The 27,537-nt window shown below is 40.8% G+C and overlaps 3 protein-coding genes across 5 annotated transcripts in view; 2 read left to right on the forward strand and 1 right to left on the reverse strand.

The window, feature by feature from the left end:
- Positions 1-10,913, forward strand: part of LOC143296883 (multiple C2 and transmembrane domain-containing protein 1-like) — a 143,127-nt gene extending 132,214 nt beyond the window's left edge. For all 3 annotated transcript variants that reach the window (XM_076608866.1, XM_076608864.1, XM_076608865.1), the window contains 2 exons: positions 741-838; positions 1,377-10,913. In XM_076608866.1, the coding sequence (XP_076464981.1) occupies positions 741-838; positions 1,377-1,436 (158 nt within the window). In that variant the 3' untranslated portion in view covers positions 1,437-10,913. The remainder of the gene's footprint in view (positions 1-740; positions 839-1,376) is intronic.
- Positions 10,914-11,046: 133 nt separating this feature from the next.
- Positions 11,047-14,643, reverse strand: LOC143296884 (large ribosomal subunit protein eL36-like). Its single transcript, XM_076608867.1, has 4 exons — positions 14,608-14,643; positions 13,696-13,791; positions 13,088-13,222; positions 11,047-11,167 (listed from the first exon to the last, which is right to left on the reverse strand). The coding sequence occupies exons 2-4, from the start codon at positions 13,789-13,791 to the stop codon at positions 11,078-11,080; spliced, it is 321 nt and encodes a 106-aa protein (XP_076464982.1). The 5' UTR covers positions 14,608-14,643; the 3' UTR covers positions 11,047-11,077.
- A 221-nt stretch (positions 14,644-14,864) lies between these two features.
- LOC143297217 (uncharacterized) lies at positions 14,865-27,537 on the forward strand. The gene is made up of 5 exons (XM_076609432.1): positions 14,865-16,810; positions 18,172-18,352; positions 18,941-19,024; positions 20,002-20,221; positions 20,842-27,537. Exons 1-5 carry the CDS (start codon positions 14,876-14,878, stop codon positions 21,803-21,805), a joined length of 3,384 nt encoding a protein of 1,127 aa, XP_076465547.1. The 5' UTR covers positions 14,865-14,875; the 3' UTR covers positions 21,806-27,537.

Genomic DNA, 27,537 nt, shown 5'->3' on the forward strand with positions numbered 1-27,537 from the left:
TAAAGATCCCCTAATCCATGACAGTGTTCGGTGGGTTATGGAAACAAGAACATACCCAGCATGCACACCCCCGAAAATGGAGTATGGCTGCCTACATGGCGGGGTAAAAACGGTCATACACGTAAAAGCCCACTCGTGTGCATATGAGTGAACGTGGGAGTTGCAGCCTACGAACAAAGAAGAAGAAGAAGAAGAAGAACGTGGGAGTCGCAGGCCACGAAAGAAGAAGAAGAAGAAGAAGAAGATGGGAGTTGCAGCCTACGAACGAAGAAGAAGAAGAACATGGGAGTCGCAGGCCACGAACGAAGGAGAAGAAGAAGAAGAAGAAGAAGAAGAAGAAGATGGGAGTTGCAGCCTACGAACGAAGAAGAAGAAGAACGTGGGAGTCGCAGGCCACGAACGAAGAAGAAGAAGAAGAAGAAGAAGAAGATGGGAGTTGCAGCCTACGAACGAGGAAGAAGAAGAACGTGGGAGTCGCAGGCCACGAACGAAGAAGAAGAAGAAGAAGAATATGGGAGTTGCAGCCTACGAACGAAGAAGAAGAAGAACGTGGGAGTCGCAGGCCACGAACGAAGAAGAAGAAGAAGAAGATGGGAGTTGCAGCCTACGAACGAAGAAGAAGAAGAACATGGGAGTCGCAGGCCACGAACGAAGGAGAAGAAGACAGGATTATGGAAAGGACAGTTGGCAGGGAGAGCTCACCATAACTTCTCTTTTTTCTCTCTCTTCTTTTTGTGCAGGTATCAACAAGTTCACGAAGAAGCTACGCAAGCCCAATGCGATCAACAATAACGAACTGCTGGACTTCCTGTCTCGTGTGCCCTCAGACAGTGAACTGGTCAGTTCACATATCTCCTGCTTGATCTGTTGCTTCATTTTCTAAAATTTATAAAGGGAAGTTGTGAAAATCATGTTCATTGTCTGGTACTGATACCTGGAATTTACTATTGCGTGTAATCACATGTCCATTTTCCTGTTGACAATGAGTGCCATGTGTGTGTAAGGTACTGTAAACCTGTCAAACGATCACACTGAAGCAATGGTTTCAGTACAGAGCTTTTTATGTAGCTTCAGAGTTTCACTATATGTGGTAGAGGAAGCCTCATTGTGACTCGAAGCAGCTGTGTGTGATGTTTAATCCATGATCAGATGACCTGATTGCCCATCTAGCTACCACAGGCTTTAATTCTTACCGAAAATCAGATTGATCAATACTGTGCTATGATAGGTTTCCTTTTTGTTATCTGCTGCTGTGATTTGAACATAAGCATATATCTTCAATTCACTGATTTGTATTATGTGATGTGAAATAGTTTGATTGATATGTAACCTTGTACATATTCTAGTCACTGACTTGTGCATGGCTGTGTGGACAGGCACAGTATCGGGAGTTGAGGCCAGAGTTGTCGCCGGCCCCCAAAAAGAAGAGGTCGTAGCCTCGGGTTCCAGCCCCAGGTCTCACATGGCAGCAGCACACAGAGAACCACTCACGTCAGCGGCGGCAGCAGGAAAGGGGGGTGGGGGGGAGGGGAGGTAACCCCCACGTTTCACTTCAGGAGAGACAACTGTGTCTGTCCCAAAGCAGTCTTTCTCTACATTGTGCCTTTTGCTCATCGTTCATTCCAACTGTTGGTTCATCTCCTGCCTCTGATGCTGCGTCTCCATGACGATCACCTGGTGGGGAGGGGTGGGGTGACACTGTGGGGTGTGGTCCAGTGGTCGCTGCACACCTGTAAAAAGCTAAAACTTTTACTGTCCTCCACCAGTGATGATGTGAAGGATGAGGCAAGCAGGTGTTGCTTCAGGCTTTATGCACAGCAGTGCAATATTACTCCAAGGTTCCTATGGATCACTGTAAAAGGGGTCTTTACACTGTGTCATGACTAGTTTATGCTGTAAACAGTTGTGTTTCATGACACATGTGTAGATCCTCTGTTGTAGAGTAGTGGCAATGCCAGGACATTGCAAGTGATGATCACATAAAAATATGCAACTCATTTTTTCAGATAATTGAAGTAGTAAAGATTGTGCGCAGAGAATTATGCATTGTGAATTATGCAAACGTTTTGGTTTCTGTTGATGAAACTGTGCTCTGATTTACACATGCTGACGAATGGTTGGACTGTTACAGCGCTGTGTCCATGGCTGTGTGTTAAAGGAAAGGTTGACTTTGAATCAGTGTGATACAGTGAATGTGAGACTGTGTGAAAGCACAGAGATACTACAGATTCTGAGTGTGGCACCACATATGTGAGTGGAGCTAATGTGCATTTTCAAAATGATACAGTAAAGTGAACACTTTATCACCTTCAGTGGTGCTTGCCATATCATCTATAGTTGAACTCTGTGCGCCTTACAGCAAGAAAGAGAAAGAAAAAACAAGTCTGATGTGCATGCCTGTATTCAAACTCAAACAGTGCTGCACAGAACGTGATTCAGAATAATGACTTGCAAGAAAGCTCAAAAAGTATGTTCTTAGATTTTTTCTTTCTTTCTTTTAGAATTTTTATTTTATTTTAAGGAAAGTGAAAACTGCATGACAAATTTCATGAAGTATTGAGTTCTAGATAGAGGGTGTTGAATTGGACCTAGTCTGGTGATTTAACATCTCGTGTGTTTTTAAGAAACATTGGAAGATAGGAACGAGCAGAATTTGGATGGAACCATATCAATGTGCAATAGTGAGGCTAAATATGGTGTGGTGTGATGGGTTGTTGGGTTTGTTTGTCTTTTTTCATGATTTTCACCAGTTTTTGATGACATTAGTGTTTGGGGTAAAAGCATGCTGATGAAATATGTAAACTGTCACCAACTAGCTGTAGGGGCCTAGTACTTGTGCGTTTCTGTTTACTTTTGAAATATATGCATCCTCACCCTCTGTAATTGTTTTTTTTTCTTTGTTTTTTTCCCTTTAACTTCCCATCTATTTATTGTTGACTGTCTCTGCCCTATAGCTTCTACCATCAAAGGGTAAAACTTACCTCCGCTCTGAAGTTTCACATTCCTCAGTATTTGTCACTCTTGTGTCACCTCTAGCTGTTTGACTTGTGATGCGTCAGGTTCAGTGTGTGTGCCTTACACAGCAGGAGCTGACATTGATTGCCGAAGAAATGTCGTGAATTTTGTGTAGAGATTGATGCTTTTTTCTTCAACGGTAGGTAGGGTCAGTGTTGAGAAATTTTATGTGGAGATTAATGCTTTTTCTTCAGCACTAGGTAGGAATTAGGATCTTAAGGCCTGACCAGTGTGTTGAGTGCATGATGGGTCAGGCTGCTGCTGCCCTCCATTTGGGCAGATATTGTTCAGCATGGCTGGTTCAGTCGGCACACTTTATCGTGCTTGTTGAATGTCTTGATGTGATGCATCCAGTGACAATTAAGCAATACTGGCTAGTTGCTTATTGATTTAATGTATATTTACCATAGTGATTTTAGATAGAAAAACAAACAAACAAACAAAAAACAGAGAAGGATAATTGGTGTGGCAAAAGGTGCACATGAATATATTGTTGTGTTTCTGGCTGAAGAAGTCACCCTGGTCTTTGAAATATTATCACATGTGTGTGAACTTCTTGCTCATACATAGGGTAGTTTATGTTCACTGTTTAGATAGAACACATTGGACATTGTGACTACAATACCAAATCGGCAGTGGTTGATTGGTGAAACAGTATGGACCCATGTGGTTGGTTTGGCTATAAGAAAGGATGATAAATTTGATGGAAAAAGGGAGTGTTGGTGAAACAATATGGACCCATGTGGTTGGTTTGGCTATAAGAAAGGATGATAAATTTGATGGAAAAAGGGAGTGTTGGTGAAACAATATGGACCCATGTGGTTGGTTTGGCTATAAGAAAGGATGATAAATTTGATGGAAAAAGGGAGTGTTGGTGAAACAATATGGACCCATGTGGTTGGTTTGGCTATAAGAAAGGATGATAAATTTGATGGAAAAAGGGAGTGTTGGTGAAACAATATGGACCCATGTGGTTGGTTTGGCTATAAGAAAGGATGATAAATTTGATGGAAAAAGGGAGTGTTGGTGAAACAATATGGACCCATGTGGTTGGTTTGGCTATAAGAAAGGATGATAAATTTGATGGAAAAAGGGAGTGTTGGTGAAACAATATGGACCCATGTGGTTGGTTTGGCTATAAGAAAGGATGATAAATTTGATGGAAAAAGGGAGTGCAGATTTGTGTGATAAGCTCTGGAGTTTACATCAATCCTAAGATTTGTTATAAAGAAAGTTTAGTTTGTCATCACATTTTTCGGTGTAGCAGGGAGAATAGCAAATATATTGGCCAAGTTCCTCTTGGACACATTACTGCAGTTTTATCACAGTCACTCTGCGAATGATGCACAACTTGGGAAGCCCAAGTTAACATTGGTTGATCTGTTATACAGATATGGGATTTTTTTCTTCTTCCTGTACCTTCTTCCTCCCCATTTGGTGCCATGACCTTAGCTCTCTTCACTCACCGCCCCCCCACCCCCACCCCACCCCACCCGACACTCCCATCCCCTCAAACTCAGCTCAATCTAGGACTAGAAGACTATATAGTCCACAAATAACATGATGACATACATTTTAATCATTTGTAAGTTTCAGCATGAAAGGTAGACTGTACAGCAGGTTTTTTTTTTAATTACAAGGTTGATATGGAGACAGTAGTAAATATGTATAGAATTTGCTTGGGAAGTTACTGATTTTTGACTCACTTGTGTAAACAAAGTGTGTCTATGTTTTAACCCAGTGTTCGGTTGTCTGTGTGTGTGTGTATGTGTGTGTATTTGGGTGTGTGTGCCCGTGGTAAACTTCAACATTGCCATTTTCTCTGGAAATACTTTGTCTGCCAATACCACATTTGGCTTGAACTTTGCATGAAAAAAAATCTTCACAGTACAAGTCATACTGATAGCATGCTGTAAGTCTTCCATTAAGCTGTATTTTCGAATCATGAACGGTTTATTTTGTTGCGATTTATTCCAAAATCAGAAAATTCTAAAAACTGCTTCCCACTGAGTTACCGGAAGGTAGGTTGTGTTTGAAGATGACATTACCTTGTTTTTCTTGTTCACAATTAAAAGGAAAGAAATACAAATTCTGGACAGAAAACATACAGTGATACTAACTACACCATTGACGTGTTTTCTGCATATTCTAATGTGGGCACTGAATTAACTGGAATGAACATAAAAGAAAAATTGAATCAGTCGTTTCTTTCAGCCCTTTGTAGACTGGTTCTTGCAGATCTAGACATCTGCCATGTTTCAAAGTGCTTGAAGTGATGGAAACATCTCTTAGAGATATAATAAAACACGCAACAAACATGATTTAAACGGCGTTATTATGTCCACTACAATCACATCTATTTATCGCATGAAGAAGGAAACATCAACATTGCTTTAAGTATTAAATTTCGTCGACTGACGTCAGATGCACTGCAACAGTACGTGGGGATTGGTCCACTTGCTACAGAACTGAACATGTATGATTTGATCCCACTTGCATGCCTTTTTTTTCTCCCAAGCTTATTCTATATATTATATTCAATACAGAGCACTTTTCAACAATTTTTTAGATCTCTTTATTTTCTCTCCTCATGATTCCATTACTGGATAAAGCGTGAAGCACAAGTGAGTCTTGAAGGCTTTGCCTCTTTTTTTTTTTTCTTTTTTTTTTTTCTTTTTTATAACACTGCATAGTTTGCAGCTAGAGAAGAAAAAAAAGTTTTCAGCCATGGTTCAGGATATCCTTATTTATCACTGAATGTCTTAATACCAAAACAAAGGTGTTGTTATTTAACTTTAAAAAAATCGATTTTACACAGAAACCTGTATAATACAAGAATCACCCCCACCCACATGCTATTAGTCCACATCATTGACCATTTGGTTGCAGATACAGCTAGCATGCAGTCAGCTGTACTTTGTCAACATTGTTGTCGTCATTGTTTGACACTCTCTCCACACTACCCCCTGCCTCTCTCCCCCCTTCCACACCCCTCCACCCTCACACCCCTCTACCCCCTCCCAGCAAATCCTCACATCCTTCCTCATAATTGTTCAATTCACACCATAGCCATCTTCATTTTTGTTGAAAGGTCCATCTATTGACATACTGCTGATTTCCTCGTCCCTGTATAGCTCCATCTTCCAGCATGAAGTTCACAAGCAAAACTAAATAGCAAAGAGTTTTTTTTGGATCATAACCAGATAGGAGAGTTTTTACCTGCTGACATGTCAAACCTTGATACTGCTGTTGTTGGAATATGTTTGACCTGTGCATCACTGTGGGCTTGATGCTGCTTGAATTAAAGAGGTTGATGAGCTTACCTGTAGCAACCAGGTTAGCTTAGAACAAATTAACTCGATGTATGTTTATATCTATTGGCTTTTTTTTTTAATCTGACAAATGAAAGAAAATTTGATGGGTGTCAGAGGCATGTCCTTGGTTTTTGTGCATGACTGAAACTGTACTTGTTCCACCTTTCCATGTTTTGTTTTTCTTTCTTTTTTTTCAGGTTCTATAGGATGATATTTTTACTTGGCCCAGATGTGAACCTGTGCATATGGCTGAGTTTTAAGCACCAAAGAAAGGAAGGAAGGACTCCTGAGTGTTAATTAGTTTACCTTTGACAAGAAGCTCACTTCAAAACAGGTTAACCTGAACGTTGTGGGTGACGTTTGCAGACCAGACTGAAATGAGGATGGAAGGAGAAGTGTTAATGTTCGGGTTTGTTCAGTGTTTTCCTGTGCATGACACACCTGTCATCATGTAATGGTGACTGCCCTCGCTGTATAGAGGGGCTGTGTGGTGCAGGGACTGGGAATTAACACCATTGCTTCCTTCATTGTCAGATGCTTCAGTTTTCCCTCAGAGATTTCTGGGTTTCGTTTCGATGTTTTGAGGGAAGCAGTGTTGGTCAGTGTCAGGGAAATGAGTAAAATACTAAATGGGTCTGGTGCTTTTTGTTATTTGGAAACTGTGAACTCCTGAAATTTGTGACAGAGTGATACACACACACACACACAAAGTGGTGGGTTTTTATGACAAACACTGATTGAGGCTTTCCTCTCCCTAAATGTCCCATTCTCTGTTGGTAATGTGCATAAATTGTTAGTTATGATTCTGCATTGGCTTCTGATTGTGTTTTGCAAACCCTTGAGCATCCTTACATCCGACCAGTTAGTAAGTTAGTACCCCTGTCCTTAGAACTTAAATATAGTTACTAAGTTAGTGTAAATTTGTGACCATGAACTTGTTCAAGAAGTCCACATTTTTCATGGTGTGTGTGTGTGTGTGTGTGCTGCAGAGAGAAGAATCAAGAGAGCATTCTGAAAGAAATGTTTGCTTCAAAAGAAAACACAGGAAGATGGAGCAAGCAAACTGAAAGTGAAACACAATGAAGATGATCAAGACACTGAGAAACATGTAGCTGTGGAAGAGGAGTCACAAATTCATGGGAAAAGAAATGAAGATTGATGACAGTAACAAAGAGAAGATGGTAGTGAGAGTCCCAACAATGTTGAGAAGATAGTTATTTCACACTTAATGGCCTGTCAACTACCTGGACATCTATAAGAAAGCCACGGAAGATGACATGATTCAGGTAATATTTGATTATTATTGCTAATGCAGTTTTGCTAACAAGTTTAATTTATTTGTTCCTTGTTTACTAACTTCATTCTATACTGAAATGTTACCTCACACCCTTTTCTTTAATTATAAAAAAATATATTATCTGTCATTCTCTCTCTCTCTAGAAATATATCAGTTTTTGGCCCCTGTTTCTGAAATCCAAGAAGCAACACTGTGTTACATCTTCACAAATCCACTGTCAGAGATAAAACAACTATGTTCAGGGCAAGACATGCGTCGGAGGCAAATCTCCAGGAGGGTGGGCAGTCACACAGGCTTTGATCTGTGTATTTCTGCTGACAGCCAGCTTTAAACAGGTACATGCAAACTCCGTAATGAATTTTCACATTATAGCCCTGTGCGGTCAGCTGGATTTACAGCAACAATGTCAAACATCATGACAACGAATGTCAGCAGTAGAAAATGAGGTAACTTTCAAACCAGTACATAGCTGCAAGCATTGTTTATACCAGTTCAAGTCTTTCTCTCACCTCCAAAATGATTAAACACCTTGGCGTCAGCTTTTTTTTTTTTATATTAATTTTTGCTGGAAAGAAACTGTTGAGTGAAATGTTACCTGGGACCATGTGAACAGTTCTATTTAATGCAATCAGTCCTCTTTTTTATTCCAGTCAGCAGTCTTCATTTTGTTCATCTCTTAAATCAGGTGCAGCATTATATTTGATTTTATACCTCTGTTCATTCTTTTTAAGTATTTCCCTTGGTGATGATTTTCTCTACACTAGTTAATACTTAACATTTTTTGTCATAAGCTGGGCAAGTTTAAGTGTGCATGTTTGATATGGCATATTGACTGTTTGGTATGTACAGAATCAGTGCTTAGTAATTCCAGAGGTCTGAACCACAATAACAAGATACAGACCTATCAACGAGAATCCTCATTTCCCCATCTCTGTAGGAACTTCAGTCATTTCTGTGAACAATTTATGGTACTTCCAAGTGGGTCAGGTTTGGAGATTAATCTCATTCTCTTATTTCCCCCCAAAGAATCCCTCTCTGTTGTGCACTTTTCCAGAAGTGTTTATCCAGGTACTGGAGACTTCATGAAGGTGGGTTTTTGGGGTTTTTTTATACATAATTTCCATGTATTATTTTGTTTGTGGTTCCTCGTTGGGTTTTATTATTCTCCATTACATTCCAGTTTGTAAATAATGAAGTTGACTTCTTGCACCAAATTTTGATTTTTCTGATCTCAGAATGTTTTGCACAAATCTTGTTTTTCCTGGATATGTTATGAAAAAATATGGAAGCCCCTGTGTTCCTGTTTACTAAACTAGTATTGTCTGAAAGCTGTGATGTGCATGTGAAATACAGAACGGACAATGGAGACAAAGCTGTGCCTTTCATATAGCAAGGCAATTTCTTCCTTTTTTTCTCTTCATATCATAGCAATGTTTTGTACAGTCTGGGAGCAGGACTTCCATACTAAAGTCACTTTTTTTCTGTGTTGGTTTTGTGGTAGAGTGAATGCATAGCCACAACGAGTAGGTTATTTTGTTTCCATTTTTGTTTTTCATGTTTAGTAGTGTGATGTGCCACAAATACCAGTGTGGTGTTTCTTAATTCACCATAAAAACAAACTATATTCCATCTAGCAAACTTGTGGACTTGTGTTGCAAAAAGGGGGGTGGGAGTTGGTGTTATAAGGACTCTGATGAATGAATACCTGTGGATGTAGTTTGAATAATGAGGTTTAAGGTGTACAATGTTCACATCCTTGATCCATCCAGTCTTATAGTTGTAAAATCAAATATAAGCTATCTACAGACCAATAGTAAATTAAAATGGTTTAGTATAGTAGCAAAAATAATAGCTGGTTTTTGTCAAGTGTAAACATGAAAAGAATAGCATTGTGGGTCTTGCAGTGAGGAAACAGCTAATTAACTACTTTCCACGAGAGTGTGTGGCAGTTTTGTTGAAAATTGCCACATGACATGCTCATTATGGCAGGCTGTGATAGATATGGGTTGAACAGTTCTCTGTGATACATTGTGAGCAGACTGTTACTGAGTGTCCAGATTCATTGACCTTGAAACTCAATCCGAAAGTTGTGGCTTCTAACCTACTAAGCCGATTTTTATTTTTCTGCTGTAAGGGATAAATGCTAATCAGTTATTAGCTCGTATAGTTAATTATATACAATTTTAAGTTAATTTCTGGACTGTCACACTCATGGACACTTAACAGTTTAGCTGTTACACATACTTGACAAATATTGCATCTTGAAAAATGAGATGGTTTTTATTTCTATTATTTTCTTGAGGAGATAATTCAGTCAGTCAACTTGTGGAGTGGCAAAGCTATAAATGACTTTCGTAACTGGGTAAGGCTACTATGATCCCTATTTTCAAGATCCAACTGTTCACAAACATTCAGTTTTTCTGGATATTTTTTGTGCCGTAAACAAAAACAAAAAAAAAAATGAAAAAAGAAGAGAATACAGATAGGTTTAACTGTAGGAAAGGGGGAAATGCAACTGCTTTCAAAATTATTTGTTGATAACCTTTCAGCAATTGCAAAGTTTCGAACATTCAATCATGTAGACAAGAGAGAAAAAAAAGAATGAAGCCAAGATAAAGTTTTGTGTGAATGGAGCAGACAATCCAGTGTGTACAATATCAGTAAATATTTCATCTACTTCAATCTACTGCTGTTCCATATTCATACCAATCATAGAAAGCAGTAAGCAATGTTTTATGTGAGCAGGTAACAGGAGAGGAGTAAAGAGAGAGCAAGGAATATATCATCATTTTTCACCATTTACTCTCTTCAGGTGAAGGACTTTTTCTAACCTACCCATTCACATTTTCTGAAACAACTTTGACTTTCCATTGTTTGGGTTACCCTTTCCTCCTTGTCACCAGCAGACTGAGAATGTGTGAAGCAATATTAAGTAAAAGGTTTGTAAATAGACATGTGGTGAACAAAATACCAAACCAGTCATTCCTTTCTGCTACTTCACCACACAAAACGTTCTGCTTTAACTTCTTTCAAATATCTGTGATTTCAACATAATAAACTTTTTGAAACATGGCGTCGGTGACTTGGTACTGTGATGAATGAGTGACAGAGGATAGGAACCAGGCTGCTGCTGGAGTAGGTACAAGTGGGTCACGGTACAGTATATGGAAACTTAGTGCCATTGATGATTCTCCAAGAACGCTGGGGCTTAACCTTCAACAAAACAATGAGTTTGCCAGAAACAAAACCATTCAGAACCTAAAAATTTAAAAAATCTAACAAAAAAAATAACTGGAAATGCCAGAACAACACATACAACTGACCTGAACATGAAACACATGCGCTTGACCGGGAAGACAAACACACACACACACACATGCAGACCACAGGCACAATCAGCACAACAGACAAACATCAAAATTTAGCTGTGGAGTGCAGTGTTTATTGACATCTACTTGGCTGCAGCCTGGGCCTTTCTCTGTTTCTGCAACACCTGCACCATCTCCTCACGCTTCCTCTTGGCTCGGATGTGACAGCCCAGCTGCAACACACCAGTTAACATCATGCAACAACCAGACAGTAATGCTAAAACTTTACCAACTGGTGACTGACACACTCCAAAAAGTTCATCACCATAAACCAGTCAGTAATATCACACCCTAACACATTCATTGCCACAAACCGTTCAGTCATATTACAGTCAACAATGCCACACCCCAACACATTCATCACCACAAACTGTTCAGTAATACTGTAGTCAGCAATGCCACACCCCAACATGTTCATCACCACAAACTGTTCAGTAATATTACAGTCAACAATGCCACACCTGAACACGTTCATCACCACAAACTGTTCAATAATATTACAGTTAATGTCACCCCCCAATACATTCATCACCACAAACCATTCAGTAATATTACAGTCAACAATGCCACACCCCAACATGTTCATCACAAACCGTTCAGTAATATTACAGTTAACTCACTCGGGACGACAAGTTTTCTCCCTTGCTTTTACCCACAGACCGCCCATTTGTAAGGGTTTGGAAAAAAATTACAAAAAATACAAAATACTGTGAAAGAAAATGAAACTTTCAGAACTGGTTTATTAAACTGGTTTATTACGTGTTGAGCTATTACATAAAAAAAAAAAAAAAAAATAATAATCAAATTTCTCATCTTATTTTTACAGTTTTGCCATATGTAGAAAATATTGCCAATTTTTCACCCCGAATCACCATACCCATGCTGGCTTCCTGCATTAAATTCGCTTTCTTCTTCGTCATCATCCACCTCTTCAATGTCCAACCCTTCAGTTTGTAGCATTTCAAGTACTTCGGCAACCCTAAAACGTTGCATTCACTGCCTTGTTCTCTTCACAACATTCTGAGAAGAGCCCGCTTTGCTAACAGGCTGGCATGCGAGCAGACGACCGGTCAGTGACTTTGTCAGCGTGTGTGCGAGACAGGCCACACATCCCAGGCTGACCAATCATACTGTTCGATTGTTCAGAATAGCGCATTCTGCTTGGCGAATCACAAAATCACGTGTACAGCGCATGATGGAATTTTACTTTCGGAGAATGCTATTCCATTCCTTCGTCCGAATCCGAATACGTTTTGTGTAGGAATGCGTGAGCATTCCTTCGTCCGGAGAGAGTTAATATCACCCCCCAATACGTTCATCACCACAAACCGTTCAGTAATATTACAGTTAATGTCACACCCCAGCAAGTTCATCACCATAATCCAGCAATATTATACGAACAATGACACACTCCAACCAACCATTGCCACAAACCAGTCAGAAATATTACAGTCAACAAAAAACATCACATCTCAACCAGTCAGTTAAGTCACAACTGAATGTCAAATGAATAAATGAATACTACCTTGTCAATGTCATGCACCAACCAGAAAATACTGTCATAAGAATACTCGAATTTCTGTCACTGACCAACCAATGAATGTCACGCACCAACCAGTCAGTAACGTCATAAGAATACTCAACCCATGAATTTCACATCAACAACCAGGCAGTGAATGTCACACAGCATCCAGTCGTCACATTTAACCCGTCAGTCACGTCACACCACCAGCCAATAAGTAACACCACACCATCAACTAGCAAATAATTTCACAGCAACCAATAAATAATGCCATAGTCAATATTATTTCAATGATCAGTGTCACCACAAACTGGCATCACATCACAATGCTGTACCGTAAATTAACACAAAAGAAACAGGTGTACAAAGCAGCAAAATTTTGAAATAATACACACAGAATTTGAATAAATTAACACTATTTCTCCTGTACTGAGCACACAGAACACAATTAACATCTTAATACTGGAACAAACTCATTCGCAAACCCAACCAATTCAATGGGATTGTAAAATTTGAATGAAACACTGTACAATTGTATCACAACAAACTTCTGAAAGAGAGCACCACTCACCCTTTTCTTACAGAACTTGAGGGCACGCTTGTCTTTGGAGATACGCAGCAATTCCTGACACCGCCTTTCGTAAGGAGCAAAGCCAGCAATCTCACGCACCAAATCGCGCACAAAGCGGGCATGCTTGGTGGCCGTCTGAAACAACCAGGTAAATGTTAGCTGAATTACATGATTATCCACGCACACACACACACAAGATGCACCTGAAGCAGATTAGTAAATCTGTCCACATTATCACATTTCCTACAGTAGGGCTATCAAATCCTTCTGCATTTTCCTACAGTAGGCTACCTGATTCCCCCCCCCCCCAACACCTAAATATTTAAAAACTTTTTTCTATAATTTCTGCTTCATGTTTCTTGAAAATTTCCTTTCAACACAAAAACTCAGCGAGACAAAATTAAGTAATAACTAAAATAAACCACTTTTTAACAAAATAAAAAATATGGAAAACACTGCACACTTTTTTCAAAAGTGAAAAAAAAAAAAATGCTCAAACACATCGCTTTCAAAAAAGGAAACACTTTTGAAACACAATCCCCACACTTCTTTTCTCCTCACTCTCTCACAAGTATAAACGCCTGGGATAAACAAAAGTCCAACCTTACCCCCTTTCTGCGAGACGGACGATCTTTGCGACTCGTCTCCATTTTGGTCACTTTTCGGCCTTTCTGAAGGCCTACTGCTAGCTGGTACCGCACCATCTGGTTTTCACACACACAAACACCTTTAGTTTAACACAAATGAAATGTTAATCATTAAGTCAACAACCAAAACATTATCTCATGGTAAAATTTTTTTTTAAAAACCCAAACATTTTCCTAACCTTACAAAAGCAAAATAAAAACCTAGAGAGCAATCTTGTAAGACTTCCAATACCTGCATCATGCTCAGTTAAAAGATAGGGAGTTTTACTCAAGGCAAGCACAGCATTCCCAGACTTTGGACTAACTTTCACTGTCGTTTTATCAAATAAATGAACTGTGCAGACATGCTAGTTTCTGAAGCCCCTAAATCTTCACCTTACACACGCAATACTGTGTCTGTCATCTCAAACTGATATCAGTCGTGTGATATGAAACCAAAAAAAAGACGGGAGACACCATAGCCTTTGACCACACATTAGGCTGTTTGTTGTGAACCTAAGTTGTGGACTTGCTATCATCAGTTGTTTTGTTCTTTATAAAAAAAAGAAAAGAAAAAAAAGCTATGAGAGGTGGTCTTGCGATCGACTTGAACGTAACATTGCTAGTAATACGCTGAAAATTACAAACACCCTGAAATTTCACACGTAATGTTTATAACAAAATCACAATCCGAACCACCGAACACGACCAAAGCAATGGTGCACTTTGAAGAATCGGATAGCAATAAATCCTTAATGATGGCACATTTTTACAACTATTTCATTCAGATTAATACTAAAAGTATAAGAATAATAATCAGATGAATAGTTAGAATGAAATATCAAGAAAATATTAAGATGAAATACGATGAAAATCGGCCACACATCCACTCACGATGTATATCTTGAAGTAAGAGGAAGTAACTAGTACTTCCGGTTACATATAAAACTCTTGGGTAAACCACAACTTATAAAGATCTTTTAATTGCTTCAAAACAAATTAATAAGTAGGCATACGCAATAACAAAATGATCCTGTATTTACTGTTGAAATATTTTCTTTTTCTGTATTGGTTAATTTTCGCTTCTTACCCCCTGTATCTTTGCTTTTTTACTTCTCCAAGGGAGAAAACTCCGCAAGGAAGACCAGACGATGTCAACAAAATGCCAGGAAACATTGTTCCGTTGTATCTTTGCAAAACGTGCAAAGGACTGTTTGTGTTTGAGTCGCAAGCCGAAAACCACCAAGTTAAATGCAATGGAGATGCATTCAGATCTCCAGCGAACTTGTTTGTTTGCGAAAGAGAGCATTACTTGGAGCTGATTACTCCTAGCCCCAGTGACAGTGTTCCTGGCCCGAAAGCAAGTAAAAAATCACAACAAAACCGTCAGCTTTGTGAGAGAAAAAGAAGAAAGACCTCTCCACAGATAATTACTACCCCAGAAAATAGAGTGACTCGAAGATCGTTTCTAAGCAAAGATGATTTAAGTACTCTCACTCCAGGATCTCATGGAATGAACGGCTCACAACTGCGTGAAGCAAACCGCAAAACAGTTCCACGGTCACGATCCCTCCCCCAAGCGAATGTCAGCATCGCTTCCACCCAGGGCAACTCTGTCAGCAACGTGCTGCACATCAACACATGCTGTACTACAGACCAGTGCACTAGTCAACAAAATATTCTGAACTCTGTCGTAAGTTTGGCGACACCAGTGTCCCAGTCTTTTGTGTTCAGTGGCAATGCTGACTGCATGCCTTGCTGTTTCTCACCAGCAAAAAGTGATGTCAGTTTCTCTTCTAGTTCAAATTTTCAGAGACTGGACCATGAAAAGCTGGATTCGTCAGAGTCTTCTTTGATTCAAAAAAACAGTACACCAGCCACAAATCTGCTAGCGTACTTGAACCAGCTGCAGCAGGACGGTGGGTCTTCACTGTTACAGCCAGCAATTCAGACTGGGAAAGAAGACACATTTCAAAGTTTGGTGCATCATTCTGTCCCCATAGATAATCAGTCCAAATTATATCTTATGCTAGATGGTAATCCTGCAGAAGAAACTGGTGTCATCAAATCTTCCAGTGTGCAAGAGTCTCCAGTACCAGTTGTACAAAGCTCTTCAGTAACTGTCAACAGTGCAAGTGAACAAAATGAACATGTTGATATACTTACCGGAGAAATTCTCAAACTGGAAGAATTTCAATTCAAGACTGTTGCAGCTGCCACCAGTGCCAGTGACATTCATGGCACTAGTCAGATCTTGGATCAAAGTGTGTACGCACACAACATTGATGACTTTTTGCCATTTGGACCCAGTGTCAATGGGGAGGGAGGAAAGCCAGCCCAGATAGCCGGCTCTCTGCAGACGCCGGTGTATCAAGTGGAAGGTGAGAGTTGTGCTTTCTCTGAACTGACAACAAATCGAGCAGACAGAAGTATGCACCTGAAGAACAATGGCATCGGAAAAGACCTCATGGTGTACAAGAATGTTGACGCTGTGCAGCCATTTCAGACAGAATCCACCAGCTCAACTACTGCGCATGTCTTTGACAGCTTGTCCAAGCCTGAGTCAGATGTCACAGAAACACCTTCCAGTGAGGAAAGCGGTATGCCGGGCTCGGTCGTCCTGTTTCTGGAATCAGATGGACAGATCATCCAGACAATGGCGATCGACAATGCATTGAACAGCGGCACCGACATCAACCCTTCGGTCCCTGTCTCCACCGGAATGAGCACAGCCCAGGATATGCAGCTATGTGCAGGAAATACTCTGCAGGTCCAGGTGTGTGAACCCAGGGTGCAGGAGGGAATCGGGGATGCAACTTCCCAGCAGATGACAGTGACGGAGCCAGCCCTGCAGCCTGACAACGTGGGGGTGTGTGGAAGCAGCGGCAGGGAGAGTTACATGCCCCCAGGGAAGGGAACGAGCAAGGGGAAGACGAAGACCCAGCTGCGGCTGGAGGAATTGAGCGCCCTGAGGGAGGAGGTGCTGCAGCAGGCCAGGGAGATCCCTGTGGAGGGGGAGGCCAAGAAGGTCCACTACTCCTGCAATGTCTGTGGCCACGTCGCTAAGTCCGTCAAGTTCATGCACAACCATCTGCAGGTAACATGGGACTTTTAGTTTGTGACACTGGTTTCAATTGTTACTTTAAAAAAAAGAAAAAAAAAAGAGATTAAAGTCTTGTCACTTATAGTTCTAAACATTGTTAGTCATCTCAAATACTGGTTACACTTTTTTAGTTGTATGCCTTTTTATATAAAAATTACAGGATCTTTAACAAGTGTATTTGATCTTCTGCTTGCGTATACATGGGAAGGGGTTCAGGCACAAGCAGGTCTGCACATGTCAGCGTTCAGTGGGTTATGGAAATAAGAACATTCCCAGCATGCACAATAGAGTATAGCTGCCTACATGGTGGGGTAAAAGCGATCATACACATAAAAGCCCACTTGTGTATAGTATACACATATAGGTGTATGTGGGAGTTGCAGCCAACGAACAAAGAAGAAGAGGAGGAGGAAGAGTATCAAATTACATGTTTTGATGTGTGCACAGTTGTCTTTATTACTTTTTTTTATGGGTTTATTACTTTTTTTATGGGTGTGCATGTCAGTATTGTCATGTGCAAATGTGTACATGTGAGTATTTTCTGTTAACCTTTACTAATTCGTATGGAGATTTTTATTTTTTATTTTTATCACATTGAAATTTCAATAGAAAATAAATGAAATGACATGTTGATATTTGTATGATTTAATATTTCTACCCCCTAATGAACTGTCAGTAAATTGCAATTCAAAGCAAGAGGTCAAATGTCAAAGTCAAAACGTGGCAAGATTTGAGACATTTGTACCTGTAGCTTGTAAGCATGATGGACCTTCTATTTGGCATACTATTTTCAGTCATGACAGTTGGTACAATTTTTAAATACTTTTTACATTTGTAATACATCTTGTGTGTACATTGTTTTAAGAATCAAATCATTGCTTGTTTGTCTTGTTGACTTCTGATGGAGTTCTGTTGTAACAAAACAACTTACAATACAGTAATATACAGTACTTCAGTTTGATCCAGTCCAATCCAATACAATACAATTACAAATGATGCAACACAATTTTCCTTTTACTGTGTATTAGAGTTTGTGTGGTTTTTGTTCCACACTGTTGCCTGTTTCCATTGATGATTTCTGTTGTGTCAGTACAACTACAATACAAAATTTACAATTTTTACAATACAATACACAAATTACAATACAACACAGTACAATACAGTACAGTACAATACAATTCAGTTCTGTTCTAATTGTGAAATAGAGTTGTGTACACATCTGTTCCATGCCATTGCCTGTTTGCTTTGATGATTTCCGTTGTGACAACACACATCACAACATTGCTATCAGTAGTGCAGTGTACTAGACTTTGTTTTTCTTTTCCACTTGGAGGCCTGTTTTCCTTTGCTGACAGATGCATGCAGATGGCAAGGTGTACTTCCAGTGTGACCAGTGCGACTTCAAGAACCGTCTGCGCAGCAAACTGGTGGAACATCAGCAGCGGCACACGCGCAGCCGACTGCTGTGTCACCTGTGTCCAGCAACCTTCATGGATCTGGCGTCACTCAATCGTCATGTCGCCGCCAAGCACTCTGGTCTGTGTGTGTGTGTGTTTGTGTGTGCGTATGTGTGTGTGTGTGTGTATGTGTGTGTGTTTACTCTGTGTGTGTGTGTGTGTGTGTGTGGCGTCCCTTAACTGTCATGTACTGATGTAGCTGCCAAGCACTCTGGTCTGTGTCTGTGGGATTCTTGTTCAGTTGTTGCTTTGCAATGTGTGTATGTGTGTGTCTGTGTCTGTGTGTGTGTGTCTGGATGTTTTTGTTTGTGTGTGTGTGTGTATGTGTGTGTGTGTGTAGGAGGGGTGGGGGGGTTGGGGGGGAGTGTTTGTGTGTGTGTGTGTGTGTGTGTGTGTGTGTACATAGTGAGATATGTGGGGGAGTGGATTGGGTGGATGTGTACTGTAATACATGTTTATCTAGATGTGTGAAATTTTATGTGAAATGAATCTCTCTCTCTCTCTCTCTCTCTCTCTCTCTCTCTGGCTCGCTCGCTCTTTCTTTCTTTCTTATTTGTAGACTTAGTGCCCTTTGACATTACAGACCTTTACATTATAAACTAATAAAATTTGTTGGTAGATTCGATGAGAATTTTTGAATGTAACCTGTGCATATTTTACATTGCAGAAAACGAGGACTTGAAATGTGACCAGTGTGACTTCAAAGCCTCTTACGCCAGTCTTTTGAAAGAACACATGCTGAAACACACAGGTATTTTACACTCTGTGATCATTTAGGGATGAGGTATTCTTGAATTTTGTTCCTGATTTGTAAATAGAATTAAAGGGGAAAATTCTTACTTTAGATATTATGCAGTTGATGAATCTTTTGACAGTATGGATGAGGATTTGTTTTTCTCCATTATAATTTTTTCACATTCTTGATGAGATGTCATGTGCCTGTTGGTGTGTGTGTGTGTGTGTGTGTGTGTGTGCTGTTTGGGAGCAGATTTTTTCACATTCTTGATGTGCTGTCATATGGACAGTGATAGACTTTGTGCAGAGATTCGTGAATGAGAAATACCATGGTAATAGAATCGGGGTTATTGTTGGTGTGTGTGTGTGAGTGTGTATGTGTGTGTGTGTGTGTCTGTCTGTCTGTCTGTGTGTGTGTGCTGCTTGGGAGCAGATTAGCAATGTAGATAATGGGTATAGTTCAGTGAATTTTTCATGTTCAGGAATAGACGAGACTGGCTCACTGTAGGCTTATTTTTACAGTGTGAGGTTGTTGGCTGTTTTGGTTATAACTTTTTGTGTGTGATTGTATAGCTACCTTTTCAGTTGTATTACTTCATCTTGTTATTGTTTATAAAAACCAGGCAGCTGTCAATTTTTTTTTTTTTTTTTTCATTCAAGATATCTTTCTTTTTTCTTTTGTTTGATTTTCATTTGATTCCGTTTGCTGAGCAGACAGAAAAAAAAAGTCAGCACCTTTAACTCCATCAATGTCTGGGGGTGGATTGCATGCGTGAACTTACCAGCACTAAGTTTGCTTAAATGACAAAGAGCATTCCTAACTCCACAGTAAACTCCATATGTTTAGGAACATTCTTTACCCTTAGCAAACTTAGTGCTGCAAAAGATCACCTCATGCAACCCAGCCCAGGTATTGTTTCACACGTCCTTTGTGGCTTTAATTTTTACACAAACTTTACCTCCCCCCTCCCCTACCCTCGCCCCCCACACCAGGAGACCTGCTGTGCTGTGATGTGGAGGGTTGCGGTTACAAGACACCCTACATGAGGGCACTGCGCGTGCACCAAAAACGCCACAGCTGTGAGAAGAAGTACCGGTGCCAGCTGTGCAGCTACGAGGCCGTGGAGAAGTCGACCCTGGACCGACACCTCAAGTCACACACCCAGGAAAAACCTTACCTCTGTTCTCACTGTGAATACAGGGCCAACACCAAGTGAGTGATTTGTATTGTGGTGTGTTGCGTTGTGTTGTGTTGTTGTGACCGTCACTTCAAGTCGCATATACAGGAAAAACCCTGTCTCTGCTGTCACTGTGACCACAGAGCCAACACCAAGTCAGTGATTAGTATTCACTATTGTGGTGTTGTGTTGTGCTGTATTGTGTTTTATATTGCTGTGACTGTCACCTCAAGTCAGACACCCAGGGAAAACCCTACCTCTGCTCTCACTGTGAATACAGGGCCAAAAACCAGAGCAGTGCATGCGTGGTGGGAGCATGTTATTGCAGACTGACAGACTGGAAGCTTGTGGCGCATGCAAGTTTGACATTCATGTGTACATGACTTCAAGTATGACATACCAACTGCCATACAGCAATGTGTGCGCACACACATACACAAACACACACACACACACACACACACACACACACACTCACTCACTCACTCACTCACTCACTCACACACACACACACAGACACATACACAGTCACACACACACACACACACACACACACACACACACACACACACACACACACACAGGGTGTGACTATCAGGGGGTGACTATCAAGGTGTGACTGTCAGGGGGTGACGTTTGGTGTGTGCTGTTGCAGGTACGGCGTGGTGGTGCACATGCAGCACAAGCACCAGACCCAGAAGAGTTTCTACGCCTGCAACCAGTGCTCCTTTGTCACGCCCTATGCGCCCAGCATGGCGAGGCACATCAAGGGCCACATGCCCACCTTCACCTGCCCCCTGTGCAACCTGACCACGCCCACCCTGGCCACCATCAAGTCGCACTTGCACCAGGTGCACCAGGTGGTCAACATGGAGCTGGTGCAGTCCAGCACCACCATCAACACCAAGGACTACCTCTGCACCGCACAGCCCGGCACCGACACCGACAAAGCCCACAAGCAGGCCATGGACGCAGACAAAGCCCTGATGGATCCGGGCCGGCCCCTGATGGAGGGGGTGGTGGACAAGGGGGTGGTGGACCCCGGCAAGGCCCTGATGGACTCCCTGATGGCAGACACAATGAGTGTGGACTCCCAGGACCTGCCCCCCTTCCCGCTCACCGACATTGACCGCACCCACCCGGACCCCATGAAGCTCAGTTTCCACTTCCAGGACCCGAACCCGGGCCCCGGCCCCAGCGGCAGCGGCACCAACCTGACACGGGCCAGCTCCATCCCGGACCTGTGCACCTTCGCCGGCATGAACCGCACCAGCTCCCAGTCGGACATGCTGACCTTCCCTGGCATCAGCACGGTGACCCGGTCCAACTCCATGTCGGACCTGCTGTCCTTTGCCAACGCCATGTGTGTGGATGGAGGGGAGGCAGTCAGCATGGACGTCAGTTTGTCTGATGCATCGGGGGGGTCCATGGATGTGAGGGGGCTGTCCCTGGAAGAGGGGGGGCCAGAGGGGGGGCTGGAGGGGGAGGACGTGAAGGTGGACTCTCCGGGAGGGGTGCTGCTGACCCTGCAGTGCTCACGCTGTCTGCTGCTGCTGATGAACGAGGAGGACGTGGACAACCACAAGAAAACCTGTAAGGGAACTATCCTGGTCGTCTGAAGGTTCTTTTGTTGGGGGAGGAGACCTACAAGTGAACCATCCTGGTCGTCTGAAGGTTCTCTGTGGGGTGAGAGTGAAACTGCAGAGGCACCATTAGTGTGTGGGCATCGTGAAAAAAGCAGCGTTCTGGTGAAGTGGAGGTCCTGGTGTGGTTCAGGAATGACACTGCAATGGCGCCAGTCCTGTCGTGTGAAGACTCTGTGTTGTAAGTTTACTTTCAGTTTCAAGGCAGGCGTCAGAGTGTGTGGTCAGATCCATATATGCTGCTCCAGAGGTGCTGGTTTTTCTGTATATTATTGGTTGAACATCTGTCAGTCTGAGGAGAAATGTGGAAAGACCAGTTTTCAAAACCTTTAGTGCTGCCACTGCTTTATTAAAGGTGCACAATGCTGACAGTGTGAACATCCAGTGAGGAGAGCTAAACCTCTCGTCTTTCGTTTTTCGAGGCTGATGTTTGCACAGGTTGACTCTCAGTCTCAGGCATGCAGAAAGACCTGCTGTTCTTTGCGACTGAAAGGAAATATCCTGACATGGACGTCAAGTTTCCTGGGAGGGTTTGCAGTGTGTGTGTTGACACAGAGTGTGCTGATGGTGAATGGTGAAGTATCTAGTCTGAAGACAGGTCACACAAACCACATCTTTCTTCCATCTTGTGGCCACTGTTTGTGATGCGACAATCAGTGTGGCTGTCTGACACGCATTTCCTTCCTTGCCAGTTTTTGCGCTTTGGTACAGCTGCTCTCAGTGTTTGTGGGGAGTGCATCGTTTTTCTAATTTTTGGATTGTTTCCCCTGGTTTGTAAATTCATGACTCATGGACTGGGATGTGTTCTCATCTTGTGAACATAAACTCCGAATTTTACAGACGCTTTGGACTGGAATGGTGGGCAATATCCACATTTCTTCCCCTCCACTCCTCTGTTGGATTGACTGGGTGAACAGTCACGCCTTGTTGTAAACACTACTCATTCTGTCTTGGGGGGGGAAAAATTGTGGATATTGCCAAATGATGCAGCTTCATTTTGTGGACTGTTTCTGCTGGTGTGTTAAATGTTGACTGATGTGTCTCGTCTTGTGAAGATAAACTCCTAACTTTTCCTGAAGCTTTGGACTGGAATGGTGCAGCTTTCAGTTTGTCACACACATTCATGATAATTGATACCCCTTTTAATGTTGATCTCACTTCTCGGTGTTCAGAAATGAAGTATTGTTGTGTCATGAAACAGGGTGACAAGGATGCTGAGTCAAAGAGAGGAAGGATGGAGAGAAAAGGTTGAAAAATGTGACACTTTTATAACTTGTCAGTATTGGGATTCATAAGCATGCTCACTACAATGTATTAGTCTGTTACTTAAATCTGTTGGTGACTTAAACTTCTGAGAAAGTGACTGTTGAGAAAATTGAGTCATTAATTTGTGACAAATTTTAGTATGCTCCCTAAATTTCTCATTTCACAAATGTAGTCCTCTAGTTTGTAATCCCAAACTAAAACTTGAAAGGGACACAAAGACCAGTCAAGTGTGCATTGACTTGGGAAGTCAAAGATGATATATATGAATTATATGATGATATTTTGTGTGCAGAATTGTCCCCAGGGATTATATGTTTTTAGAGAATTGTTTTCTTCACTTTTCTTTTCTTGTCTCCAGTTTATCGAATTCCATTTGGTCTGGTACACACTGCACTTACAGATTTTTTTTGGTGAGACTTAGTTTATGTGTGTTCCTACCCCTACATGTATTTATGTGTGTTCCTACCCTTACATGTGTACACTGTACATATGCATGCAGACACACACAAACACACACACACACACACACTCACTTGCACTCACACACACTACTTCATACTATAGTATAACAAACCTACCAATATGTATTCATGTGTGCGTGTATTGTGCATTTGCAGTGACGCATGCATACATAATTATGATTGTAGGTTGTGACTGTGCAACTGCAAGTTGTTTGCACTGACCCGGTATACCTAGATCAGTGGGTGTGTTTTATTGTGTCGTTGAAATGAGTGGCCAATGGCATTTATCATATATTTGTATTTATGGACGTTTGTACCAACAGCTTTTAACAACAGAGTTTACAAAGTTTTACATTTGTCTTCAACATTGCAATGGCAGACATAGCTCGTGCACCACCCACTGACATTTACTGATTCAGTGGTTGTTGGTACTTGGGTTTAACTTTATATATAGAATAACGTATATATTGTGTTGTCAGTTTATCACTTTATGTTTTGATGAAGTGAAAAATCATACTTGTTCTCTAGGGTGACTATAGATCAGTCAGTGATGTTATCAGTCATTATATTGTCAGAACTTTATATTATTATCACTCATTGTTCGGATTCTTCCTAAACTACTTGGTTGAATTGGGACAGCAAGTTTTCACCCCTTGTTTTCACCACAAATGGCTTGTTTATAAGTGTAAATGATTATTTATAAAGATGATGATAATACCCCGCAAGATTTCAACTATTCCAGTCCCATTTCATCATTGCCTTGGAATGAAAGATGCATCTCATTGAAAATGGAAAGGATGCATTGCATTTTATAGACCAGGCTCCCCAGGCATTCTAACAATGTCTGCAAGAAATTTTTTTTTTTTTAAAGAAGAAAAGAAAAAAGTGAAAATTGTTATCACAATATCAGAGGTTTGGTCTAACACTAGGATCATTGCCTTAAGAAGAGTTGTTTCCCTTTTTCTTGGCCAAGAAACCAAGACTATTATATCAAGATATGCCTACCTTTGGGTGTAACAGTGCAGATTTGATTATATTAATCTGCAGCATTAGAATGATCCTCTGAAGTTAGTCAGGGATCCCCAGGAATTATGGTAGGAGTCCTTGGGACCCTTGAGATTTTTAACTGGTCACAAGTCCTGATTCCTCCCTCCAGGATTCAGCATGCTGTGGTGTGAACTGACAGCTATAAACACATGTTCCCAGGTGTTTCAAGCCTCAGAATGTTTGGTGACTGAATTACAGTGACACAGATCCATATGACCTCAGGTTCAAATTTTCATCACTCGCAAGGTTGAAATGATTTTTGTGCCAGACTGTTGTACATATATATAGATTTCACTTTTCAGATTGAAATATTGTAACATGATTTATCACTTTTCAAATATGGCCACATCTTATGAAATCTTAAACAGTGAATAATTGCATTTTCACAATGTGGACTAAAAATTTAATGTTGAATTGTCCTACCTCATTTTGTGTAATCTTTGTTTGTTAGTTGCAAAAAAAAAGAAAGAAAAAAGGTTTAGCTTATCAAGTACTTGAAGTACTTAATCCCTTGACTGCTTGTCCATTAATCCATGAAGATTGTATTCAGTGTATAGTCAAACTGAGCAAAAAGCAGGGCAAAGAGGGCGCCATCAGGGGTGCACAGGGGAGGTAACCTACTTCGGGAGGTTATCGGCCGTAGCTACTTTCATTTTCTCCGCATAGGCAGGTAGTAGTTTGCACAGAACAAGAATCAGACCCTACCGGAGTCTGCACTAGTGACGGTAAGTATGTTATTCAAACATAATTTTAGGAAGAAAATTTCCTTTTTGAGTTGACATCTTTCAGGACTTGGTTCTCAGCCATTTTTGATTGGCTGGTGCTTCAGATTCAGGTAGATGTTTGAAACAAGAACAGGTTTGTTTAGTCCTGGATCCCTCGACGCTGCTCCAGTCTTTCCGTTGTGGAGCAGTGTTTCTCTTGTGGAAGATGACTAGATATATATGGAAATAGTTGCCATATAATGTCTGTAGTGTCTCTGTCGAGATCCAGGCTTTGAGTTTAACACATGACTGGCAGACCTGGAGAAGTCTGGTGAACAGTTCTAAGGCATGGCGCCCTAATCGACTCTCCGAAGAGTTGAGAGAGAAGAAGACTGGTGTGTTGTACTGTGGTGTGTTGCATTGCATTTCATTGCACAGTGTACCACATTATTCTGCACTGTGTTCACTGAAGTGGAGTTGTTTTGTGTTTTTTTTTTCGACATAAAGTATCACGCAGTATTTTTATCAGCTGCAGAAAACATTGACCACATGTCTCATAATATAGTCAGTCTGCTGACCCACAGAGTGGTTCAAACAACACAGTCCTGGGTTAAAGCTTCTGTCTGCTATGTATATGATCCCTCTCTCACTCTACTCTCTTAATATGTATAATATATATATATGTGTGTATATATATATATATATTTTTTTTTCTCATGTGGATGTGTTGTACAGTTTGTAGTGTTTGGATCAGTCTACACGCCCGGACACCTCCTTCAAACTTAACACTGTTGTTGTCGTAATTGTTGTAACTTGTATGACGTTATTCATGACCCTGACACTATACATGATTATTGTTATGTTGATGTATTCATCGTTGTTGTTGTTGTATTGTTTTTATCATCCTGGTGGTTGTTGTTACCGTTGTTGTCAGCACTGTCTGTCATTCTCATCATCATTGTTGTTGATGTTTTTTTTAAATATCTATCATCCTTTGGTGTTACGTTATTGCTGCTCTTAGTCTTATATTTGTTTTGGTTTTTTTATCAGTTTTTATAGTTTCCATTTGCTGTAAAGCTATTTGAAGCAGTCATGTCATTCATTCATTGCTATTTGCTGAATGAGTGTTTACACTTTTGTTTTGTTGCAGGATTTCAGATTGTTTTGATTATTTTAGTATCTGTGGTTACAGATTTCTCATGTAAGATGCTATGTTCACATCTGCATGAGTTATTTTTTGTCTGTCTGTGATAGGTGTGTGTGTGTGAGTGTGTATGTGTGTGTGTGTGTGTGTGTGATTTTGTGTGAGTGTGCTTGTTTGCTTGCTTTTTTAAAACTTTCTTTTTTTTCCTTTAAGATAACCTTGCTCACTTGACAGGTAAAGAAAAAAGTAAGCTAAATTGAATAAACTTACAGCTGTTTCTTTTTTGTGTTCAGTGCATAGTTATATGTGGGAAAGGAATGTGTGTGTATGTGTGTGGTGGTGGTGGGTGTGTGTGTGCGTAGGTGGGGGTGTTTGTGTGTGCATGTCATGTGCATGTGTGTGCGGGCATGCATGTGTGTGTGCACGCATGTGCACGCACACGTTTGCATGTGTGTGTATGTGTGTGGGGGTGGTCTTTTTGTTGTGTAACTGTATAGTTAGCAGTGGTTTGATTTGACTGTATGATTTGGGGACCATGAAGTTGATTGTCTTGTCCTTGGTTCAGAGGGGAACAAGTGTTTTGATTCTCTTTTAGTCTGTGTTTAACGAGTGTGGTTTTTATGTTGTTGTTTCTTCTCATTCTGTCTCCAGTGGTATGTTTGGAACTTAGCATACAATATTTTTAATCCTCTGGTGAAAAAATTTCAGAATGGTCAACAAAGGAGTATGTCCTGGGTATAAATGCATGAATTACGACTGTACGATTGCTTAATTTTCATTTCTCAGTATATTTTTTAACCCATGAGATCAGTATTACTATTACTTTATTCAGATTGTTGTCAGCATTGATATGGCCACGAAAGGTCATCTGGGCTGTTTTCAGCAACTTCAACTCCATCTCTTTCACTCTCATTCTTCCACACCCACATTAATTAACAGCACAGTGTTTGAAATAATCCTTCCAATTCCATTGCATGTCATTTGATTCATTCTTGGTAATAGATTCAAATACATCTGCTTTGTTTTGTGCACTGTTTTGTTACAATGTTATACGTTCAAAATGAGAACCATTCTCTCCCAATAAAT

Source organism: Babylonia areolata, chromosome 22 (assembly GCF_041734735.1).
Source record: "Babylonia areolata isolate BAREFJ2019XMU chromosome 22, ASM4173473v1, whole genome shotgun sequence".
Classification (NCBI taxonomy): Eukaryota; Metazoa; Mollusca; class Gastropoda; order Neogastropoda; family Buccinidae; genus Babylonia; species Babylonia areolata.